General features: G+C 42.0%; 2 protein-coding genes across 2 annotated transcripts; one reads left to right on the top strand and one right to left on the bottom strand.

The window, feature by feature from the left end:
* Positions 1-1,396: 1,396 nt before the first annotated feature.
* PROZ (protein Z, vitamin K dependent plasma glycoprotein) lies at positions 1,397-11,596 on the top strand. Its single transcript, XM_066545293.1, is given in 8 exon segments — positions 1,397-1,562; positions 3,092-3,255; positions 4,649-4,673; positions 7,493-7,606; positions 8,920-9,051; positions 10,283-10,368; positions 10,449-10,572; positions 11,085-11,596. Coding segments are annotated over 8 exon segments (1,323 nt in total).
* Positions 11,597-12,135: 539 nt separating this feature from the next.
* PCID2 (PCI domain containing 2) lies at positions 12,136-24,903 on the bottom strand. The gene is made up of 14 exons (XM_066545292.1): positions 24,767-24,903; positions 23,192-23,281; positions 22,547-22,620; positions 21,791-21,856; positions 21,228-21,269; positions 20,692-20,746; positions 18,949-19,052; positions 18,224-18,299; positions 17,964-18,105; positions 16,834-16,934; positions 14,661-14,734; positions 14,373-14,498; positions 14,039-14,162; positions 12,136-13,062 (listed from the first exon to the last, which is right to left on the bottom strand). The coding sequence occupies exons 1-14, from the start codon at positions 24,800-24,802 to the stop codon at positions 12,970-12,972; spliced, it is 1,203 nt and encodes a 400-aa protein (XP_066401389.1). The 5' UTR covers positions 24,803-24,903; the 3' UTR covers positions 12,136-12,969.
* Between the last annotated feature and the right edge of the window lie 672 nt (positions 24,904-25,575).

The raw sequence follows: 25,575 nt of genomic DNA, 5'->3' as shown, positions 1-25,575 counted from the left end.
CTGGGAGGGGTACAGTGGGGCTTGGTGGCCTCAGGGGACTGGGGAGAGCATGGAGAGCCCATTTACTGAGGAAAGATGGACACACAATTAACCAGAGGATGGGAGGCTGTCTTAATTAGTTCTGCAGAAATACCAAGGAGGGCAAAACAAATACATAAGGTCATGCACTGGCTGTGAATAAAATTAATCTTGGTATTAGAAGAGTTTTAACACCAAGTGAACTTCTGGAACAACAGCTTTGCAGGAAACTGCAGAAAAACCCTCCCATAATGGAGTTTTAAAGGAGAGGTTGATTATTTGCTGCAGGTATTGTGGCTTGTGATGTGAGCTGTAACATCAGCCTGGGTTGGTAGGGACTGGCCTTGGTGGGGGATGTGGTTTGTTTCCCTCATTGGGCTCAATACTCACTGAAGCTTGTTTTCAAAGGTGCAGTTGATGGGAAGTGCAGTTTTATTTGTGGATTTACCCATGGATGTTCAGGTCAATCAAAGTTTGTTAAAAGAACAGCATACTCAAATAATAGCTGGGGATTTATGATATGAAAACACAGAATGGTCTTGGTTCATAACTGCATAACCCCATAACATAACATGAAGTAAAAATCAACTCTTCCTCTCACTGGTTGTTGCTCTGAGTGTAGAAACAGTTCCTGCTCTTCCCAGGAGCCAGCCTATTCTGGGAGCCCTGCAGCAACACTGCCATTGCATGCCAATGGGTTTATCCTTCCTCCTGTCTAGGGCTGGGAAGCAGGGTCACCCTGTCCACGGGTGCATATCTCAGCTGCCCGGGGAGTGTTTCTGTCCTCTCCAAACCTACATCTCCTTTCACAGACTCCATCTGGCTGTGCATCTCTGGGTGACTGGAATCCTGGTATCAGGAAAAGTTTTCCATGCTCTCCTTCATGGCTGGGCACTACAAACCAAAGAGTGGAAAAGAAAAATGCCATATCCATTCAGATGCATCCCTAGGGGGAGAAAATTATGTTTGTGGGCTTGGCTGCTCCAAAGCTGGTGGGATTTGCCCGTTGCAGCTAAGCCCTGGTAAATGTTTTGTGGGGACAATGTACTAAAGGGCCACGTCATGTAATTGGTCCCTGAGGTCATTGCCCAGCCTGTGCTTTGGTATGGTGCAAAGAAACGTTTGTGCTGCTCTTCTCCACCCACGCTGTGTTACAGTGAGTGCTGGGGCATGGGAGGAACTCCCAAATCCCAGAGCAGCTCTCAGTGGCACTGGCAAAGAGCCCCACAGTGGGCTAGGGCACAGAGGGAAGGGCACTGCTGTGCTACTGAGCTGGGCAGTGATTTCTTTGGTTTGCTTTGGGTTTGTTTTTTGGGGTTTTTTTTTCCCATGTGTTGACATTGCAGCCGTGATTTGCCCTTAGAGGTTTTGTTTTCTCATGAGCAGGTGGACTTTAAACTTCACCATCTCTGCTGCAGCCATTTCCCACAGGAGCTGCAGGAATGCAGGCAGGCACCGCTAGGCTCAGAGGGTAACCATGGCAAGGTGCTCTTGGATAATATTCTTCCTTCTCTCTGCCCTTTTCCTTCAGACAGAGCAGGCAGGTATGGCTTTTGTTTTGTTGCTCCTTTGGTTCTGATTTGTGCTGCTGCTTTTCTAAAAGCACCAGTAATTTTGTACCTTGTATAATGTTTACTTTGTAGCACAGAGTGAAATCAATGAAAACAGTCTGTTCCTAATTTTCTTTAAATTTCTGCTATTTATTTCATGCAGCTAAGTGAAAACTGATGTAAGCTAATGGGGCAATGCAGTTTTGAAGTACCATCATTTATGCCAGGGTAATACCCTGGAGTGTCCCAGATATTAAAGTGAATTTTGTTTCATATTTCTAGTTGTTGCTGAAATAAAAATGAGAGAGTCCTATGGAAGAGGCCAGTATGCATGCTTGTTATAGTTTGAAGAAGTTTATGTGTCTGTATTAATCCTCCATGGTTTGTCAAAAATAAGGATTAGCCAGGAAGAAGGAAGAAAAAGATGGTGTTCTTTCAGGAAAGTCAAAACACCCTGCAGCAGAAGTTCACAGCCAGCTGTGTTGGATGTGGCAGAACCACTGCACAGCAGAAATATGTGCTGGGGGTCAGATAATATTTAAAATGCAGAACAGAGTCATGAAGCTTTTCTTTTTTTAATATCATGTGCAAGACAGTTGCTTATGGGATATCCTTCAAAAGGATAACTAAATATCTGTACACAGTGTTGGAATAATTTTGCTATTGCTCTCACTTTTCCCAGTTCTATGATTATTGATTACTTCAACCAGCAGTGTTGGGTCCCCAAACACTGTATAAAAGAGAAAAAAACCCTGAATATTCCCTGCCCCAACACATTTGCTTTCCAAGCACAGAAGAACTGACAAACACGTGCTGACACACATGGTCACACATTGCTTCATGAAGAAGATGAGGCTCCAGGGTGGCAGCAGCTGCCCAGCTGGCAGCAGCTTTTGATGGAGGTGTCATTTGCAAAGAGGAGTTTTAAGATCTGTTAACTGGTCTCTCCTCCTCTTTACTCAAAGATCACAGTGTCTTCCACATGAACATGGTATGGGACAGAGCCCTCTTAGCTATGAGCATTGCTGAGGGGTAGTTTTTATTTACTCCCCTTAAGAGAGAGTTGATTGAGAACTCAGCCATGTCATGGCTTTGCTTCTCAGCAAAAAAAAAAAAAAAATGCCATGAACTAAGACTGAAGAGCATCAGTTTGGATCCACCATCATAATTTAACACCACTAATACCCATTTCTACCAATGCATCTGAAACCCCTGTGCAGTCACAAAATAGCCTTTGCCTTTTATAATAACGTTTTTCCCTTTTCCCTGGCTGTGCCACCACACCCTGTTCCGTATGTCTTGTGCAGGAATGGTTTCAAATTCCCCCTGCTTGGGAGCAAGTCAGGCATCCCCCAGAAGTAAAAACTCTCAACTCATCAGCTGAATTTGGGCTAAGACAGTAGAGCTCTTTAATTATGTAAGTTTAATATGGCTGCAACCCCAAATCAACCAAAAGAAGGTAGAAGTATATAAGGAAATAATTCTAAGTACTTATATTAGTGTTTTGTCATACAATGTTCCAGTATTTATATCAGCTCATGATGCAAACAGTGTTATCAAGAGACAGAGACGTGCCAGTTCCATCCTTCTGGAGGAGGTCCTTCAAGGCAGCTTGGAAAGAGAATGCCTAGAAGAGAGATGTACACATGAAGAAGCAAGAGAAGTATTTGAGAATGATGAAGTGCTTGTAAGTATTTTGTTTCCCTGCACGCACAATAAAAACTGCTGCCACGATCCTTTGCTTGTGAAACACAAGACTGCTCCATTTGTTTGGGTTTCTTTCCATGTGAAATCTCTGCATTTGCCATCTCAGCAGGTAGCAAGCAGGTGTCTTCCATGGTCAAAATGGCAATGAGGAGGTCAGCTCTGACATTGTCCAAGTCCTCTCCAGAAAATGATGTGTCATGTTCCTTGTATTAGTACATCACGTGGCTGCTGTCCCATCCTGACCACACACAGAAATGCAGCTTCAGCTTCCCTTAGGGACCAGGAGGGGCAAAGGGGTGTTGGCCAGCAGAAGAGCACCTGGAGGGCAGCACAAAGGAATTCCAGCTGCTCCAGACAGTAAACTGGGTTCATCAGGGCCCAACTCAAATGCTTTTATGCAAATGCATGCAGCATGGGGAATAAATGATAGGAGTTAGTTCATTCCAGGGGCACTGGAAAAGGTTGTCCAGAGAAGCTGTGGATACCCCATCCCTGGAAGTGTTCAAGGCCAGGCTGGATGGTCCTTTGAGCAGCCTGGTCTAGTGGAAGGTGTCCCTGCCCACAGCAGGAGATTGGAACTAGATGATTTTTAAGGTCCCTTCCAACCCAAATAATTCTGTGATTTTATGACTGGGACAGAGGGAACCAATACACAGCAAGTAGTGGGACCTATAGAGAGGAGCTCACCTGGTGGGTAGCTGCAAATTCCTTTGCACCAGGGGCTCTCCAGACATACAGAGATGGATGCTGTGCCCTTTAATGGGAACCTGGATGGAGTTTGGTTTGCAGGGAAAGCAGAGGAAAGAGCTGTAGGGCTGCCCATGGGCAGCTGTGGTGCTTTGGGAAAGGGAGGGGTGGGCAGAGGTGTGGCTTTGGGGAAAGCAGCTCCAGGGTCAGCTGTAGAACCCAGGGTCAGCTGTAGAACCCTGTGCAGGGCACAGGGTGGAGGTGGCCAGCAGTGGTGCCCACAGCTCTGCCCTGTGCTGACCCCTCTGCCTCCAGCAGCACCTGGCAGGGGCCAAGGGGGATGGGACAGGATGGGGTCACTTCCCAGGCTGCTGCACACCAGAGAGACAATAGCCAGCCAGTTTTTTCAGGGAGCTGCATTGCTAAAGGATCCAGCTGTTCCTCTCTGGCCTGTGAAGTGTTTATTTTCCTGTACAGCTTCTTAGGAAACAATAAAGTAAGCAGTAGGCAAAGCCCCTCCCTTCTCATGTGTATATTTGCTAGCAGCACATTATAGTTGTGCAACTCTGTAAACATTAAACAGCTGTATATATTCTCTCATAACATGTTTTTTGGTTTAGCAAAATATTTATGACAGATTACATTACTTGGGAATTAAAATCTAATTTCCTTTTTTTTTCACCCAGAAAATCTTTTGGGATGTCTACTATGGTAAGCTGGCCTCTTGATTTCTCTCCTTCATAGTACTGTCACATTGTGAACATTATGATTCAGTCTAATACTGGTTTTCTAAGAGTTTATTCTATGAGAAACAGTCAGTCTCTATTTGTCATATCTGTAGTAAAGCAGAAGGAAAATTCTTGATATGAAATGATTTTTAAAAAGTAATATACAGGAAAAACCATTTAAATCTGCAGAAACAATAAAAGTAGAAGATGAGTAAAGGTTATCATAGTAAATAGGTTACTTCTTTTCCTGAATCTGAAACAGCCTGGACATGAGAAACTATGTTTTGCTGATACAATAGAGCAGCACAATTCTATCAGAAAAATCTCCCAAATACAGAATTAGCACTTAAACCTGGGCAAGATAAATAGATATTAAAAGCTACTGAGCTGTCTACAAGCTCTGCACAGTGGGATTGCATCATTCCCTGTCAGGTGCAAGGTGAGAAACAAATCTGTAGAAGCTGAGGAGGGCCTGATGTAACTAAGTGCCACCTGAACAGGAAGCCTGTGGCACCAGCTCATGGTGACTCTGCCCTATTCCCTCTCTTTTTTTCTGTATGCTTCATCCCAAGTTTTTCTCTTGTTTTTAACTTAGCTATTATTAATTTCTAGTCTTAGGTTTAAAGAGTGGAAAAGGAGGTGGTAAATCCAAGAGTCAGTAATACTTTTCTGCACAAGCTGCTAAATTCCTGAGTCCTGGGAACCATTGCATAGAAGAATCCTATCAGTGCTATAAGGGTTATGAAGAATGATGCTAAATATCTGGCATTTTATTCCTTTTGTGAGGGTGGGATTAGTTTCTAATTTGAGTCATTGGATATTTGTACTAAGCATGTCATGCAGGCTTCCTCTCTAGCCTAGGATGAGAGAAGGGAAACCAGTTCAGAATGGTCCCTCCAAACAAGCTTGGCCACAATCAGGACACATTACTGACTTCAGCCTCAGGGGTGGCTTTCTTGCTGTAATTAAAAGCAATATGTTCTGTCTCCTTCCTAAAGAACAGCAGTGTGTATTTCCTACTTTGTGATGTCCTCTCTAACACTTTGGAGAGTGCTGCATTTGGAAAGTGGCTTTTTCCTCCTCACTAAACAAACATATTTTTTCACCCTGTCTTCCAATAATCTCATTTTTCTAGACCTCTGGTATCTGTGTTGCTTTCCCCTGAAAGTCCAGCGTGCAGTGGATAAATCTGCATTGTGAATAAAAGAGGAAGCATTTATTTATTTATTTATTTTTATTTATTTATTATAAAGGCTGAGCACCCACCTAACTGCTGGGTCACCCACCAGCTCTGTTCTGCACTGTTTTGTCCCTTCAAGTCAAAACTGATGTAGTGGCATCTTGCTGGGTGTCTGCTGTCAGGGCACTTTGCCTGAGCTCACACTTGTCCCTGACCCTCTTTTATCAACAGTACTTGGTCATTGCCAATCTCTCTTTAAACATCACTTCCCAAAAGTTTTGTGCAAGCCTTATAGCAGTCTGCTCGCTGAATGACAATGCCTTTGGAGACATTTCTATTCTACCATGTTCACTAATTGCCCCTAGGTCCCTTATCTTATAATATGATTAGATTTAAATGGTTTGAATTATTTGATCTTGAAAAATGTATGATGGTTTTTACTTCCCACCTTTTTAGATTGCTGTGTGCTTACAGTTTAACCATAGCTCGCCAGTAACAGAAATCAGGCCAATATCTCTATACTTCTTTGAATCTTCTCTTTCCTCCTTTATTAAAGCTAGGTGCTGGATTTATTTTCTTTCCAGCATGGATTTCAGAAGCTTGAATCCATCTAACTTCTTCAGGCTGCAGGGGTAACCCCTCCCTAGCTCCAGCTCCTCAATTCTGCCTGCTCAGCTGTGCAGGTGAGATTCCCCCAGTTCACCCAAAAACCCTCTCTGGAGGCCTACATTGTGCTTGGATATGCTGGTGGCATCTGGCTGCAGATGGGTTGAAGGTGGTAACTCTCTCAGCCAGTATTTTAGTACATCTAACACTCAAAGACATAGTGCCCATAGCCTAAGCAGATGATGATTGGTAGGGTTTTTCCCAGTAGCTGATAGTTTTCACTTTTCCAACCCCAAAATCATATGGGGCAGCTCGCTGACTGAATTAACCTCTCTGACGAGGTGTTAATTTTTAGAAAGGTTGGACAGCATGTCCCAGGTTAGGCTCTCCTGGCTTGCTCACTGATAGCCTATGTCTATAAGAAGTAGTTGTTACTTGGATCGTGTTTTCAAACTGCTTAGGAGTCATTCCTGTGGGCAGCTTGAAGGGAAACTGGCAGCTCTGCCTGGTGCTTCAGTCTCAGTGAGGACACCCTCCTGTTTCAATGTTCAGTTCAGCAGAAAGAGCAAGCTTGCTAGAGTCTGAGCTGCTGCCGGATAATTGTGCAGATATAGAAAAGTTATATTTCCTCCTATTTTGATGTTGCTTGCTGTACACTTGCTCTATAATTTTGATGCTTTTTCTATCCAGTATATATCAGTCTTAACGTGGGAGACCTGAAACACCAGTCCTATATCACATTTGTAAAAAAGCAGGAACTGTGACTCAGAGCATCCATCCTCCAGAAGGAGGCTGTGCCTCTGGGCAGCTCCCAGCCTCTCTCCCAGGGGCTACAAGAGCACCTCTGGCAGCAGATTTGAGCTAAAATTACCCCTGAGGAGCACTTCAGTGGCACTTAGCCCATTTCCTTTCAAGCTGCTCTCACAACACTTCTCTGAACAGCTCATGTGCTTGGATGCGGGCTGTGTAATTTGAGATCTGTGCTGGTGGTGACTCCTCCCTCTCCATTTCTTCAGGTGGCAGGAGGTGCTCCTCAAGCCCCTGCCAGCACAATGGTGTGTGTGAGGACAGCATCCGTGGCTACACCTGCACCTGTGCTGAGGGCTACGAGGGAGAGAACTGTGCTTTTGGTAAGGCTTGCCCCCTTCTGAGGAGCCCCACCTCATCTTGTCACAGGCTGTCCCCATGAAACCATACCCAGCTCTCCCATGGTGCCCAGCACTTACCCATGTGCTGGGTAAAACACACAGTTCTGGCAGAGCAGGGTGATGTGTGCTGCCTGCCTGCAAAACATTGTGGAATCCTGAGGTTCCAGAGGCTGTCCCAGTGCCCTGAGCCTCCTTTCTCTGGGCATGCTGCAAAAGAGCTGAAACCAAACCACCTCCTGGGTACACCCCAAAGCCAGCCCTGCCACTGCCACCTGTGCTGCCTGGCTGCTTGTCCTGCTGTGGTCCCAGGCCTGAAGGACCAAGGCTGCAGTGCCAGGGTGGCTTCCCAGGCACCCTGGTGCCTCAGAGGCCACATACCCCCACAAGACAGTCCCTGAGGTTAGAAGGACTCCAGAAAACAAACTGTTTCCAGTGCAAGTGAAAAGCATAAAGTAAAACACATGTGTTCTGGCACAGGAAAACCCCAGGCCAGATACTACATTTTTATATCTGCCAGGTTCTACTTTCCAGCCCTGACATCAGGATTTCTGCTGGTTCAGAGGTCCCCTGGGGTGGGAGACGCCCTGGCTGCAGCAAGGCAGGGTCGTTCTGTGCAAAAGGGGTGTGACTGTGACCAGCTTCTGGGGAGCACAGAAGGTGACACAGCTTGGACCAGTGCTGGGAACTAGATCATCTCAGAGCCTTAGGCAGCCATGTTATACGAGATTTTTTGCTACCTATGAGCTAGATCAAATAACAGTTGCTTTGTGCTAAAGATTTAAGTGATTGCTTTGCTATGGAAAGTTGAGCATGTTTTGAAGTTCATACTCCCTTTTTTTTTTTTATCTTTGGTAGCTGATGTGTGCAAAATCAAACAAGTGTGCAAAATGAGAGCTACGGATTTTTGTCAAACCCAGAAACCTTAGCTGCCTTCTTCCTCAAGCAATACTTGTCTTCATACCGTGCAGCAGCTCCCCTTGCTGCACATACTTGGTGTTTTGTTTAAAAACCCATGGCACCCTTTCCCAGAACTCAGAGGTGCAGTGTCTGCTGCAGGGAGGTGCAGAGGGAGCACAGTTTGCAATGAGTCTGTGAATGCTGCAGAGACTCAGCTCGCTCTGAGTTCTGCTTAACAAGGGGAAAAAAAATCCCAATGGTAAATACTATCAACCCACATAAAGGGTTGATAGTAAAGGGAATTAAAAAAAGGGAATAAAGGGAATAAAAAACAAAAACATAGAGGACTCAAGTGATGAAAGAATACTCCACATTTTTCTTCTGCTTGTTCTGTTTAGCTAAAAATGAATGTCAGCACCAAGCAAAGGTAGGATGTGACCACTTCTGCTATCCAGGAAGGGATTCCTACCGCTGTTCCTGTGCTGATGGCTACGAGCTGGGGAAGGATAAAAAACAGTGCATTGCATTAGGTAGGTGTGAGCATGGAGGTAAAGGGGGCACCTGCTCAGGGCTGGGTGGGCAGGCCACTATCTAACAGATGGGATCAGCCTGCTTTGAGCCTAAAGCAGTATTGCTGGGTAGAAAAAGGAATCTAGGGACCACCACCCAAGATGCCAAAGCAATGGTAAAAGAAGGGCTATTTCATCAGAATGTTTAAGTATGAATCAGCAGAGGGGACTTGCACCACCCTACATATCACTCACTGGACCAGGTTTTCCACTCCTGTGTTTGGTAAAGAGTAATTCTGCAGAACACGTGTATGCTTGGGAATGAAATTCAATTGATTCCTATCAGGTGACCAGTGGTCTAATAAAATGAAGGGAAACATTTGCTGCCAATTTAATTAGCTTGAAACAGTAGCCCTTTTTAGTTCTTCAGTCCCATATTAGGTATCTCATTCAATTTCATCCCCTTACAAAGTAGGTCTACTAAAACCACAGCAGTATATTTAGACCTGTGTCTGTATTAGCACAAGTGGGGCAGCCAAATAGGAGTTCAGCTGTAGAGCCACACTTTCGGTGGTGACAGACTGATGTCCACACTCAGTGCACACTTCAGGTTGGCCTTACATCAACCTGGCCCAGGTCTGTCCTGTGGACTAAGCACCAGGCAGCTGTGTGCACCTGGAAGGTGTCCTCTGGTTTAGCTTCACCTGAACAGGACCCAGTGTATGTGACCCCAACCTAAACCAAGTGGAAGTGTGACAAATGCAGTGATTCAATCAAAAAGCATGTGTGTCGTTTGAACCAGATGAGAAAGGCACGCATGTCCCTAGAGTGACAGCTGTAACAAGGAAAAACCAGCATTTACCTTGTCTAGGCTGGGCCACAGCTCTCAGGTATTTGACACAATGTGAATACAGGATACAAAGATGAAAAAGCAAGATGTGCTAATGGTTGGCTGGAGAGGAAGCCTCATTTCATTTGTGAAATGAAGCACAGTGAAACCTGGTCACTACAAGCCTAACACGGTGACCACGTTCAGCCCATTGCTAAACTATTATGGCTACAATTGCCAAAGAAATTATTCCAATTTTCACCAGCTGAGAAATTTTCATTCTCCTTTTCCTTTGCACAAAAGCAGAATCCCAAAGTCTAGGTGGAACAGTAGGCATTTACAGGTATTAACTATCTTGAAATGATACTGCTATCTTGAAATGATACAGCATGAAGTTTTGATTTTTTTAAATTCATTTGTTAGATGCATGTGCGTGTGGCAGACTTCAAGACAGTGATAACCTTATAAGTGAAACCAGGAAGAAAAGTGATGAACGATTTCCTTGGCAGGTATTCCTAGCAATTCATTAAACCCATCACTTTACCCTCACATGGATAGTACTATATATTGTTTTTTTGAATTTTCTTAGGTACTGCTGCTAAACCCAGAAGGGAAAGGCTTCTGTGGAGGAGTGCTGCTAAAAAGTAACTTCGTGTTGACCACAGCAGAGTGCGCCCTTCTGCACAGCCATTTTCAAATCAGGGTTGGTTCTGGTAGGTGATTCAACATTTTTTCTTGCTGCAGCACATTTCAGTATAGACAAGCTAAATTTTAAACAAGCTTACTAAACTTCTTGCTGCATAAAAATATTTTTAAAGGAAACAAATATGATGTTATTTCATTTGAGCATCTCAGTCAAGTATCTGAGCTAGAACTACAGCTACCCCACATTCCCCTTTACAAGGCAAGCAGAAAGTGTCTCTTGAGCACAGCCCAAGAACTCAGCACTCAGAGATCACCTAAACATGGTAGATTTAGTGGTGACTTGTTTCATGCCAAAATTCACATCAGTGCTGGAAATTCATCCTTACTGCTGAAATTATTCGTACTCCTACCAGCAGCAAAAAGCTGCCAGTGTATTACTCCTTGTTTCCCTTTACTGCAGAGGAAGAGTGCCTTTAGCTCCTCTGCTGCACGTGTTTCTCAGCATAACCAGGCAGCTTGCATGCAGCTCTCAGGTCTCATAAACCATTCCTAAGACCAGTCAGATGTCATTGCTCCACAGGGCCTAATGGAACAAGTGGAACTGGGAAGGTAATGCAGATTAGGGAGAAGCACATCCACATCCGCTATGATGAAGACACTGGTGAGAACAACATTGCATTGCTACAACTTCAAGAGCACGTTGAGTGTGACAGCTCCCACCTGCCTGTGTGCACCCCTGAGAGAGACTTTGCAGAACACGTTCTAATTCCAAAACTGGCTGGTACAGTCAGTGGCTGGAGAGTGGAGGGTGATGAACTTCAAGGCGAAGAGCTGCAGGTTTCATACCTGCCTGCTGAGGACTGCAAGCAAATCCTCAACATCAGCCTCACAAACAGGCAGTTCTGTGGGCACCTCCAGGAGGCTGTAGACAAACACTTGGCTGGAGGAAGCTTTTTGGTTACTGAGTACAAAGGCACGTGGTTTCTGACTGGTATCCTGGGATCCTGGCCGCTGGAAGACACTGACTGGGAAACACTGCTTTTCACCAACACTGCAAGGTATATGGTATGGGTTAAACAAAAAATAAAGTAAGACACAAACACAACCAACTCTCAAGCACCAAGCCCCTACCAATCATTGCAAGGAAACACAAGGATGCAGCCAGTACCCCCATTTGACTCTACTACTATTTGCAGCAACGGAAGCTGCAACAATGACATGTATTTAACTCCAGTTTATACAGAAAAGCCTGTTTTGTCTTTCCTTCTGCTGACACACAGTACTCTTGAGTCATGATACAGTAAACCTAGTTATTGAACTAAAGACTGATTTAACTTTAAATTTCCTAGAACTGTTCATCCTAAACTTCAAAACATGTTGAATATTTTTTCTGTGATTTCAAATGTTGCTAGTACCCTGAGGTTTGATTCAGCAAATTCATATTCTTATTTCAGGATCCATATAAGTAAAACTTAAGAGACATGGGGAATGTCAAGCTTTTAAATGTCTATGTTGAGGTAGCACTTGACATTTTCATCACACTAAAAAATGCTTCCCCTCATACATGGAATTTATATTTTCCCTTAGGAATGATGCCCATGTCACTTAGAGGGTAAAATAAAACCCAACTGTCAAAGACAACAAAAAACAAATGTTTTATTTGTTTTAAAAATAATTTTAAAATTCCCAAACTAAAATCTCAGTCTGGACAAAGTTACATTGTACCACCCCCAAGCAAACAAACTGACCCCCAGGGTAGTAGCACTTAAAATTCTGGATCCAGTGGTAGTGTTTTCCCCAGAAGCAAAATAAAACAGAGTATGGATAATTTGGATACATGAGTTTTTGTTCATCATAACAAAAATTAAACAAAATATGACCAGAACTAAAAAGAATCCCAAAGCCATCTTGTGGGCACCTACCACATATACTCAAACCCATAAGTATTACTGACACAGTAAAGCTTTTGGTGTCAAACACTTCTCTATTTTTTAGAGATAGTTTGAAGAGAGTATTTAATACCAGCAAAATTATTGAGACTTCAAAAAAATTGGAAACCATGTAAGAAAACATTACTTCCACTCTGTAGAATGGATTAACACAAGTAACAAAGGCTGATACTTCTCTCTGAAGGATAAACACAGAAATAGTAACATGAAGTACTTTATAAAAGCTTTTAAGTAGTTGGGAAGGAATTTGGAATGCTTTGCTTTATTTCTTCATGAGATACTTTGAATGATGTAGAAAGCCTGTGGAAACAACCATTTCAAAGTCAACATTTCATTTCAATGCACTTTGTAACCCTGGCAGCCTTGCCCATTCTGGGAAAGGAGCCACGAACAGTTCCTGGTATTTCAGTCCTGGACATGAACCAGGCCATTGACAGTGTTCCTGGGGTCACTGGGAGCAGTCCCACTGGGCAAGCTGAGTATCTGAAGAGTACTTGCACGGCTAAGATGCAATATTCAACAACACACTGTTGACAGTGGAGGAAATGGGTTCTGCTTGCTGACCACAAGCTTCTGATGCTGATGGGATATGTAGCCTTTAATGTGACCCTGGCAGAAGGAGAAAAAGGCAGAGTTAGTACCTAGAGCTGGTAACACAATCCCTACAACCCAAGCTAACCATAGCAGAGCTGTTTATGCTCACTCACCACTGCCCTACTGTACCTAAATATGCACGAGGGTCCAGTTTAGGTAACTGGGTCACCTTGGAGAGCCAGCACAAAGCTGGAGCCACCACCCTGTTTGTGCACTAAGGGTGCTGCCAGACTGACAGCCTCCTGCCAGGGCCCCCCATGGGTCTGCTTACACTGCCTCCAAGAGACAAGAGCTCTGCAAAAGTGTTTCTAAAGTCACTCTTGTTCACTTTAAAGTGAGGATTTTAATCTATTAGCATTCGATACCTAATAAACTAAATGACATTGCACTTCCTTTTCAGACATAGTCTTGTAACAGTGAAAGAAATCTCCCAGTGACTTAGACCACATCAAACAATGTTTCAGAAACAGAGTAGTGGTTAATTTTCTTGCTGACACTACAATGATGCTTCACAACCTCTGATTTAATACAAATATTTAGATTTCAAACTTTTATCCATTCATAAGCAGTTGAGATTCACTTAGAGTAAAAGACAAAATGCAGAACAGATCCAAAGAAATCTAGCTTTATTTTTTTCTAATTTGAGAAGACCAAGAGTCTCCTACTTCAAATGCAGAACAAATCTTTTTGGTGCCACCTGAAAGATTTCTATTTTTAAATCAATGTTTCTTCATATATAGAAATGTCAGTATTGAATTTGTAATGTGAAATTCAACTTCAATTTTAACTGATTCCTGCAAAAAAAGGCAGGAACTAGAGGAAGTCCTCAGGGCAAATGAAAACATTTCACTTTGAGCAGAAGTCTCTCAAAAAAACCACAAGAAAAACTGGTATTACTGATGAGTTTTTTGTCATAAACTGTTATTCTCTATCTAATATTTTTCACCGTCAGAAGTGTGGAAGCACCAGACAACAAGTGGTCAGCACTTACCAAATATATGAGGTTAGCTAAAATACACTGGACTTCATCAATATCAACATCATCTACCTGCATGAACTTCAGAGCAATCAGAAAGGCATCTAGAGATAGCTGATGAGTTTTGAGCAGTAAATATCTGAAAGAAACAACAGGAAAAAAGTGTTATTGAGAAATAATCACTTTAAAATTCTGTTTCTTAGAAAAATGGTCTTTCTACAATAAATTCACCTTAATAAGAAGTCAGCTCTCTCAGAGAGAAGTAAGGAGCATATACAATTCTACCCCAGTCCCAGGTGAAACCATAATAAATCTGCTTTTCCAAAAATGTAGTTTTTGTTATGCTTACACTTTCTTGAAGAGATTCCTGTATGTGATGATTTTCAGCTTCTCAAGGATAAGAAAGATTCCACATCGAATAAAGAAGGTCTCATGCTTTGTTAGAGCATCATTCAGAAGCAGAAGATTTCCTTCACTGCAAGGATAAAGAAATGAAAAAGTGAGAAGGTCTCACATCAGTGAGAAAAGAAAGTATGAATAGGTAGGAATATGCCTCCCCTGCCTTCCTCAATCACCCCAAAGAAACACCTTTTACTTAATACTTTTTGAACACAAAGCAGAAAAGCAAGCATCATACCTCACAGACTTTGTTACTTCAGCAAACTGCATAAGGTCATACTTTTTTAAGAGCTGAACTGTTGGCATATGGCCCTGAAAAATAAATGGTGTCCAAGTTTTCCAGGGTAAAGTTAAATACATTTTAAATAGAATCTAGTAAAAAAAAATCTAGCTAAAAAAAAGTTTCTTAAGAGAAAAAAAGAATTTTTAACCACTTTTTTTTTTGTTACAGAATACAAGTAAATAAAAGTATTTGCAAGACAACCCCCTCATCTCTCAAACACCTCGTAGCACAACTCACAATAACTACTGATTTATCATGATTTTGGGACAATTAATACTTCATGTTAGGGAGCAACTATCAAACTTGTAGAATCAAGAAGATCCTGTGACATGAGGCCTTGGGAGATTCAAATTTTATGTCACAGTTGTATCATTTAATCTACAAACAGAAGAACTGCAGGAATCCCAAGCATTTCCAAAGGAATATGAGCAGTGCTTCAGCCTTGTCAAGTGTTATCTCAGTCTGTAACAGATTTTTTTCTTCTCTATGCCTCCATGCAGAAATAAAAATGTCCTCTCAAAAAACAACCACCACCACCACACTCCCACCCAAAAAAATAAAAAAGGGAGAGAAAGGTTAAATTTAAAGAAACAAAATTAATTCTTGTTGTTAGATCAGGTAAGACTGAACCATCTACAGAATCAAAAAGAAACTTTTCCTTTTATCCCCTGCACAGCAAAGATCAGAATGCACATTGACTTGGTCAGACTTTAAATTTAGTTACATCATGCTATGCTGTTGCTAACTCCTTTCCTGGACGAAGGATTAGCTGAGAGCAGAACTGAGCTGCAGGTTTACTGAGAGCTGTTAGGAACAAAAAAACCAACACACAAGCTATTTTAGTAGTTTGAAGTTAGTGTTCATCTTTGGGCTCTGATTTAAAAAAAACAACTGTAAATACAATGACCTTTATCTAGTTTCTTTAATGCCTCTTGTACACTAAAACTGCTTTAGAAAAGCCACAGTAATTCTAGGCACTAACAGACCAACCAGTTTAAGGCACCCAGTTGAGACTGAGACGAAGATGTAGGAAGACTGTTAATAAAGCTTTTAGGAAGACTTTTTTCCTTTATCAATCCTACCACTGATTGATCTGAAAACAAGAAAGTCAACAAATAAAACAAGGAAAACAGAAACCAATTATCATACCCACTATACTCCCCCTTTACCCACTTGACACAGCAAGGGATTGGAAAGGGAGCACTGAAAGGAAAAAGCAGGGAAGTCATAAACAGGCCAGGGGGAAGGTGGAAAATGGCAACTCAATAAAGGCAGGTGATAACATTCTACATGGGTAACTTTGGGAACAGGGCCAGAACAGGAAACTCTAAAATCTAGTTCCTGTCACCTCAGTCACAATGAATTAATACTCAGCATAATCCACTAATTCAGGGATACACAAATGTTAGCACAGCAAATGGGAAAAAACAGGAACAAGAAATATGTGCTTAATTATTTTAATAGAAATATGAAATGATCAAATAGTAACAAGTCTTCACTGATTTTTCAAAACCAAAATGCTCTGCCTCATGACCCTTCTGACATGCCTTGAATGGGAAAATGTAGGAGGTACAAATAAAAAAGCCAAAGACAGGCTGTAGCTGTGGCAAACCCCTCTCAGAAGTCCTCAGCCATCTGTTTGCACACCCTCCTTTCTTCCACCAGATAAAAGAAGCAGACAAATTGGTTCTATTGAATCCACACATTCCCTGGCTTTTGTGTGCAGTTGATCAGCAGAGAGGCACCCTGCTACAAGACAGAAGTCAAACTGTTGAGTGCTTCTCCAAAGAATTCAAATATACCTTCCTTAAAGTAGTAACATCAGGTTGCACCCTTAGGAACGGTGGGAGAAAGGTAGAGAGAAAGGAGGGCCAGGTTGGTTTTGTTTGGGAGTAGAGTTTTTTGTTTGGCTGTGTTATTTCCCCTCCTATCTCCTTTCCCATGTTGCTGTAAATGACAACTCAACACTTTTAGCCCTCACATAACAAGGTGTGCATTCGCTGGCTCTTACAGGGGTAAAATAGCCTCTGAATTCCACTAAGGGAAAACCAAGAAAACACTGAGCATCAGTTTTACAGTCTGCATGTGTACTCCCTTCCCCTTATTCAGGAAAGTAGCATCTACTCACCAACAACATTTTTACTGGCAGCAGGTAGATCAAAATCATTCTTTTGTTCTTCTGGCTTGATCGGTGACAGTGCTCAAAGGCAAATGACAGATACTCCTCAGCTGCAAGCACAAGTAACACAAATCAATACAAAAATGGATTAAAGCTGTAACCCAAATTCTGTGCTCAATGTCCATCTCTCTTGAGCACATAACATTTGAAATTGTATACAAAAGAACCGTGTCACTCAAAGTACATAAAGTTGGAGATTCAACAAAATACAAAGTATTACTAGAAAGGTAAGTTCTCCTTCAGAAAGTCAAAGAAAACTTGTCAGGATCTTCATGTCAGACATTACAGTTACAAGTAATATTGGATTTTTCAGCTAATTTCAGTAATATTATTGTGCTCCTATTAAAGAAGCAGAGAATCTAAGAACTGCTGGTAATACACTCTATTTCCTAAATTGAGATTATGTTCTTCAAGAGATGAAAGCTGAATGTAATGCCCACATCTCCTGAGCTGCAGAAATGGGCCAGTGAGATCACACAGCATAACAGCATGAAAATCTCTCAGCAGCTCCCACCAAGAGAGAAAAAACGATAAGCCTGAAAGGCAGAACACAGTTTGGAACAACAAAGCCAGCTCCAGAACAGAAGTTGGTCAAGGGCATCAGTGATGAAGCTGTACCCCTTAGCTCTAGAAGCATTTTTGTTAGTGAAATCTATTAGAAATCTAGGAAATGCAGTTTGTACATCTTCCAAAATCAATGGAACAAGAAACTACAGTTTGCTACACTACAGTTTGCTGAAGATTTCCTATGTGGCACACAGCAACTTGGAGAGTTGAAGGCTCCTCTGCAAAACTTTTACAAACCTATTCTTTTGGATGCTCACACATTTTGTAATGCACACACATAATGCATAAGACTGTAGGGAACTTCACCAACACAAATATTTTAAAGCTGGGCAGACACTACAATTAGAAGTGTGATGTAACCTCATCTCTGTTCCAAGTCAGCCTGTGGGCCTTGGACCTTTCAGCATGAGTTTTCCTTTGATCAGTGCAATTCTGAGTCACACACACACAACTCCAGCAAGATTTCATGCCAAGTAGCAAGACTTTAAACACATCTTACTGGCACACAGTACCTTGCTTAAAGTCGCTGTCAAACATGGCCTTGCGTCCAACATAGTATTTGTATGTAACTCTCTGTGCCATGCTATACTCATCCTTCAGATTTGAGCTGTCAATTGCTCTAATTAAGGGCTTACAGAGATGGAGCTTGTTGATCTGTTGAAAAAAATTAGCATTTTAATCAGCATGCAGATAGATGGATGCATATAAAAACAGGGTGAGTTTAACTTAGAATATGAAATACAAAACACAGCTTACCAGACTTGAACCCTACCTTAAAATAAATTTTAAACAGCTGATTCACAAGAAACAACATGCCCCACTTCTTTGAGTCCTCAATGCCTGCTCGACTGTCATAAGGAAAAAGAAAAAACCTGCTAGTATTGAACATTGTAAGAAAAGAATGACTTTGTCCTCACAGTAAATTCATGCCATAGATATTCACTCCATAGCTTTTCTAGGGTAAACATAGGTGTAGCTCTGCTATATATTTTCTCAACATAATGAAAAGATGTCATGCAGAATATTATTCATCTGCATCAGGGTCCTCACTCCAGTCTGCAGATAACACACACAAGCACAGCAGTGGCTTATAATACCTGAGATGAAAGAAAGACACAAAAAAAGCATTTTTTCCAATTCAGAAGTGTTAAAATTGCTAACACTGGAAACCAGAGCCACCACTTTTCCATATAATTAATTCTAATGGAGCAAACTTCACAACTAACAGGGCACAGAAGTATTAATCACCTTTCCTAAGAAACAGGGACATAATCAGTCCCTCCCAACAACACCTGCTAGGAATGCTAAACCTGAAGTGAGGGCTCTCCCTCTGTAGTTAATAGTCAAGAGAGAACAGACTATAAATAAGAGACAAGCCTCAGAAGTGCTCATTCTAAGACCCACATATGGTCTAAGTAAGTGGGAAAATCTAAAGAAAAGTTCATTAAGTTTTTAGCAATTTTCTAGTGCAAGTGCAGCAGGGGGTCCTTCACTTACGTGTCACTGGCACAGACTCGAAAGCAGCCCATCAGCAGCTCTGCTGCCTTTTCCAACATGTCACCCACTTTGCTCTTCCCTTTCTTCACAAGCTGTTGATCTGCCTAGCAAGAAACAATATGCAATTCTACATCATGGTTCACTGGGCTGCAAAGTTTAGTTTCTTAATTTAGCATTTTATAATGTATTATAGCAAGAGGTCTGTCATGGCTGCTATCTCCCAAATCTAGAAGGCAGTCAAGCTCCCAGAACAAAAGAAAACACGCAGAGAGGCTCCTGGACATGTACTCAATGTAGAGAAGGACAATCCTTGGAAAACATCACTGATCACTATTACCTTTAGTACTGCTCAGCTTAATGCAGCTCTCAGAAACCTAAATTCAGCTCTCAGAAACCTAAATAATGCTCAACTGGAGCTTTAACACTTCAACTCAAGTGTACAAAGACCAAGAGCCTGGAAAAATTATGGAGTTTTCGAAATTATGAAGTTTTAGAATTGAGTCTTAGAATTTATAATTCAGTTTCTCTCCACAGCCACAAAGACTAGATGCTATTTCTAAACCATATTCAACAGTTTCCAGTAGTGACACACACTGCTGGGACTTGAGACATCCAGAAGTAAGATAAAACATATGTTACAGCAGAAAGAGGAAAAAAAAAAAAATTCAGTTGTCAACATATGGGAAAGATCCATGCATTGACTAATGCAGAACTTCAACAGAAAAAATACAGCAACTAGATATTTATTACGTGCTTTCTAAAAAGTTTTATTATAATGTTTGCATTCTCACCAGCTGAAACATAAATAAAAGAAATGGAAATGCATCCTGCTGCAGAAGTCTTCTCTGAAACCAGATACTCTGAATACACTAAGGTTAGAAGACAGAGTTCAAACACTTCCAGCATGACTGATTCAACACTACGCTTTCTCATGCATCTCAGAGACATGGATTTCCCTCATTCAAACTGAGAATTGAGACTTGTTGCAGAGCAGTCACACACACAAAAAATACTCCCTGTGCAAGCATTCCACATGTGGTTTTGTGGGTAACTGGGCATGAGAGAGTGATGAGGGGAAAATACTGGATATTGTCAAACCCTAACCTTACTTGAACTCTACTTCAACTCTCCAGGTGAAGTGACTAGGAACAAAATCACAACACTGCCACTTAGCTTGGCCTAGAAGTTCTCAATAGATCCCTACACAAGCTACTTCAATTCACCATCCTGAGAAAAATAATGTAAATTTGGGGATTATTAGCATGTCAGCAGCTGTATGGGCTCACCAAGGGCTCCAAAGAGCATCAGAAGTGGTGCACACATCTGGAAAAGGGGACCAGAAAGTTCCCTCTGCAGATCTGGTGAATGGTTAGATCAGCTTGGTTGTCTGTGATACCTCCAATTTCCACCAAATCCCAGGGACAGCATGGAAATAGTGACTTACACCACATGCCACTCAAAAAAGAAAATGTTTATCCCTTCATAAGGTCTAAGCAACTGCTGGGAGTTGCATTCAGGTCCTCATAACTCCTCTAGTTCCATCTGCCAATAGGAGGTGGAAAGATTGAGCAACCTCACTTTTCAATAGGACTAGATGAATTTAGCATGTCAACAAAATCCTAAACAATGAGGTTAAAGAGAACTAAGCAAAATTTGACCATGTTATAAACTCTGTAAAAACATTTCTAGTGTGGAAATACCAAACAGATAAAAGTAATGAGGCTGTTAATCAGATCTACTTACATTATTAGCAAAAATTCGAAGATCAAGGGCTACAGAATACATAATAGGTAAGGCCCTGGAAAAAAAAATCATAGTACACTTAGTAGGTGCAAATCAAGCAGTAAGGAAGACATGAGAAATAAGCAATTTTTTTTTTGTTACTTACTCATACAATTAGATAAGTATGTATTAATCTTTAAGTGAAGAAGAACGCACTTCTTAAAAGGACAGTTCTTCAAGATCTCAGCATTTCAGAAATCCTACACTACAAAAATGCTGTCTAAAGTCTTTTTTACTATGGCTTTAATAAAATTCCACTTCTCTTTGAACAAATCCTTCATGTATTTACATATGGACCATTCTATGTAATTAAGCTCAGATGTTTACATTCCACACTTTGGACATGAAAACTCAACCAGGCAACAAAGCCAATTAGGCTTGATTTTAGCATCACTGGGGATAAATAAAACTATAGGTATAATTTTAGTTTGACTCCAATGGTATTATACTAGGAAAAAATGAGGCTATTTTCTAGTAGCTTTCTACCATGTACTCACCAATTTTCTTCTTTATGTGCCTGAAATGCTCGCAGAAAAGATGTACTGTGTTTAGGAAAATTTAAAATGCCATGAAATAAAGCACAGATTTGAGAAACAGCTGTTCAGTGGTACCATATATGACTACATGAAAGACTGGAAATCAAAACACCATCAAGGAGTTGAGGAGCTGAGTTGCAGCATGGAAGAAAGTGAGCACAGCCATGCACTCCTTTGAACGGCAGCAGCAGTAAGGAACACTGGCAGAGAGAAGATAGAAGCTTCTTTATCATTATTTTCCCCTCCAGCCATGTAAAAACTGCAAGGTATCATAATGATTTGAGACTCTCTTATATTCTGGGAGAAATTAATATTCTATTTTAGAGCCAAGTAAAACATTCTTTCTTAACCCTATAGAAAGCTGGAAGAAGAACGTATCTGGATTTCCTTGCTCAGAAACCTAAACAACTGAAGTGTATTGGGAAGCAGACCACATTTTATTAGATTTTTAAAAACCATAAAGAGAACTTAGTCTATAAGAAGTTAATCTGAAAACAATATGCAAGATTTATGGAAAAGGATATTGGACAATAACTGTTTGGCATTTGTATGCTTCTATGAAGTCATGGTTTGCAACAGCATAAGTACACCTGTCAAAGAAAAGGTGCATTAGTGCATCAGAAAATATACACAAATGAAATATTGATTTTTGTGTCCTACCAGGCATGAAGTTTTACAGGTTATTTAAGGCACAAAGGAATATGAATAGAAGCATTCCTAAAACACTGGCACAAGTATATTAATAGAGCACTAAGATTGATAATTGTAGAAAACAAATCCTAGACATGAATAGGTATTTGTTCTATATAACCTAATGCTTATTGACACTGTCACCAAGATTAAATTTTAAAAATTCAAGATTGTTGAAAGAGACTAGATGCAGAAAATGACTTAGCAAAAGCCTAAAAAAGAATTACTTAGATACTAAGCTCTCTTAAGAGTACTTTTATCATTAAAATTCCCTTTTAAAAATATTCATTTCCCTCACTTATTTCACTCTAAATTCTTGTGCAACTAGTAGGCAGAGGGGAAACAGCAAGCACTGACAATGCTGTGCCAATGGCCATACACAGATGACAGCCAGGTACATAGAGCAAACTTTATGTGGAGAGGAGAAAGAAAGTCTTTATTTCCTGCAATTCTAGCATTATTTATAAGACTAATAAATACCAAGTTTTCAGGTGTAAGCCCTTTAAAATAGGAAAGTAAACTTAAGGATATCCTTCCCCATCCCTGCTGCACGCCTCACAACTGACTTTACATTCTGGGCCCATCTTTACCTTAAGTGGGCTGCAAACATTTCATCATATGGTGATTCCAAAACTTGTTGACACTTCTCCTCTGGAGATGGAAGCTAAGTGTAGAATAAATCAATAAAACATTAGAGGAACATCCAATGCACCAGAAACAGAACATCATATGCATATTTTGCCATGGCAGTTCTCACAGATTTGCCAGGGTTGGAAGGAACCTCTAGTAGGCATCAACCAGAACTTTAAGTTACATTAACAATCCTACCCAGAGTAATGAATTGCTAGTGTGCATTCTGTCTCCAGAACCTGGACAGAGCCAGCCTTAAATAAAAGCATCCAAAACACACAAAACACACAAACACACTACCCACCGCTTTTTTGTCCATAGTGCCTTCCATGGTGCCATGCTAATAACTAATGCAGACTTGGTCAGAAAGGACATTCAAAACTGTATCCATCCAGAAAACAATTCAAAATAGAACAAAAGAGCCAACCAGAAAATAAAAATTATATATAGTATCCTTGTAAAAAGAAAAGGGAAGCAAACCTACATGGGGATCCTACCTCAGCCTGTGAAAGAGATTTCTGAGGTTTCTCTCCAATGGAAAGGAACCCACACATAGAGCTGGGAAAACTCAAAGTAAAACAGAAGGTCAAAAAACACATCCTCACCTGTAGCCTTGGGTTTGCAACATGTGGATGTTTAAATGAAACTAATTCTGCACAAAATGTACCATCTCTGGTCTCAATGGCTTCTTGCACCTACCAAAGTAAACAGTCACATTACAGAATAAAATCCAGCAACAGGCACACGACATATTTAACTAACATAACAACTACAGAAGCCACCGCCTAGTTACGACTGTGCATACATATTAATATGAAATCAAATGCAAGTTTTTAAAGGCTTAAAACTGAATAGATAATTTTGTATTTTCAATACACCTTTTGTTCAAAAAGGTCTCAGGGAGAAGGTAGAGAGAACACCGTTGTGTTTTTTTCCTTATTTGTAGGAAGCAAGCATATGTATGTACATGGGTTTAGCACTGTAAAACAGCAGTTGGGAGCCAGATTTGGTTAAGCTTTTTAAAGTTCCAGTTGGACTTATAGGCATCAAACACAGATGCAAAGATGCAATCTTTGAGAAATGCTTTAAAATGAAGACAGGAAGATTTAACATGTAAATATCATTCCAAAGGCAATGTCTGATATTAGATTGATATTCTATCTGTATCAAATCCTTTTGAAACCTGCTAAGACTGTAAATGTTATATTCTGTGGAAGAATGGTTTAATCCTGCTTCCTGCTAAAGATAACTCCTTGTAAAAACAGTCTGCTTGGGCAGGTTATTGTGACATCAAGGTGGAAATTTATTCAATTATGGAGGTAGTTTCACGTATTACTTCTTAAGAGTTTCCTTCCCACTGCTTATGCTTTATCATATTTTTGTCTCCCAATATGAAAAAAAAAAATCTTTTTGAGGTATGGAATACTCATACCAAATGGGAAAAAACCCCATAGACTAAAATAGCAAGAAAAAAAGGAAAAATCAACTGTTTAAACTCTTTCAGAAATTTGTGTTTAGCTTTTATTTCCGGAAAAAGAAGACGTAATTTTATATTTGCAAGATAGTTTTTCATCTTGAATGGAGTTCAATAGAGTGTCAACCTAACAAAACGTGGACTTTTCAGAGCAGACCGCTGTCCCGGGAGATCTCATATGCTCCATTTTTGGAGACTAAGACCCAAACAATTACTTTCTTTTCGTGCCTTAACTAATGCCAGATGAAGTAAGATGGTAACAGCGACGAAAATGCGATGGTCCAGCAAGAGCCATGCAGAGTGGAGACACAAAGGCTTGTCACTGACAGCCCCATCCAGCTGGAACCGCTGCGGCTCCGCTCCTGCCCCTCCACTCATCCATGGTAGCAGCTGTGTCCGCACTGGGCGCATCTCCGAGCCCCGTATCCCTCGAATGCTGAGCTGCACTTGCCCCTGCGTACACACACAGACCTCCACGGCCGTTCTTACCTATAAATCACCTCAGAAACCTCCACAGTTGTCAGGCACACCCTTGGCACTCAGACGGTGTGTGCCTCACGCACACTGAAGAAATATATTTCCCCACCACACCGCCCATCCTCCGTTGATTTATTCCTTAACCAAGGCACCACATTTACAGCAAAGCCGCACACTCAAACAGGGCCCATAGATTAATTTTTAAAAATAATTTTAAAATCGTGCTTACTTGCTGCAAGTACTGGTTAATGGTGATGTGCGCCATTAAAGGAGAGGAGCTGAGGCGGGGGCCGCACACCGGTGTGACCGTGCGAGCCCCGGAACTCCCGCGCGCTTCCGGATCCCGGCGCGGCCGAGGGCGGCGGGAACGGCCCGCAGCGTCAGGTGACGGCCCCCAGCGGCCGCTGCCCCGCCCACCGCGGGCCCGGGGCGTGGCTTCACTCAGACAGCCAATGGGAGTGAGCGGTGGGCGGGCCAGAGGGCGCGCGTCAGAAGTAAACCTCGTGCGCTGGGGCGCGCTGCGCGTTTGGGGGTGGCGGTGTGGTGTGAATGGTGTGGCTGTCACCCGTGCTGCCACCTTACCCTGGACTTGGACAGCAGGCGGGCAGTGCCCTCCGTGTGGCAGGAGCCCAGTGGCGGGACACGCCGGTTACTTCCCCGGGAGAGCTATGGAGGCTCGCCTCCCCTCTCTCCTCGCTAGCTCCGCTGCCCACGGGGAGCGCTGGCGAGGGGTCGCGGTGAACTTGGGTGGAAAAGTTGAATTGAGCATTAAAATCCCGAGTGGGTTGACCCGTAAAGGCGTCTGCCGCCAGGGAAATGTGTGAGACAAGGATACGCTCCATGTTCGTGCCCACTGGGCTCGGTTGAGTTTGGCAGGTGCCGGTGAGCAGGGCGCGGGCGGCCTCTCGGGCTGGTGGCTTTTGTGGGCGGCAAGGGCGGCTGCTCCTTGGCCTTCGTTCCGGCTACCCTTCGGCGGGTACCAACAAACAGAGCCAGGGCAAGCGGGGCGCACCGAGGGGCGGCTGCCCCGGCCCGGGA

The sequence above is a fragment of the Molothrus aeneus genome, chromosome 2 (genome assembly GCF_037042795.1).
Source record: "Molothrus aeneus isolate 106 chromosome 2, BPBGC_Maene_1.0, whole genome shotgun sequence".
NCBI classification, from domain to species: domain Eukaryota; kingdom Metazoa; phylum Chordata; class Aves; order Passeriformes; family Icteridae; genus Molothrus; species Molothrus aeneus.
The sequence above is the reverse complement of the archived record's forward strand: the minus strand, read 5'-3'. Positions and strand labels throughout refer to the sequence as shown.

Coding starts and splice junctions, on each gene's coding strand:
- PCID2 (XM_066545292.1), bottom strand. CDS start 24,802: ATGGCGCACATCACCATTAACCAGTACTTGCAGCAA. Junction 16,935..17,963: donor TGACAGCGACTTTAAGCAAG/GTACTGTGTGCC, acceptor TTGTGCTTGCAG/CTGAGGAGTATCTGTCATTT. Junction 13,063..14,038: donor TAGCTAACCTCATATATTTG/GTAAGTGCTGAC, acceptor TCCTTCTGCCAG/GGTCACATTAAAGGCTACAT.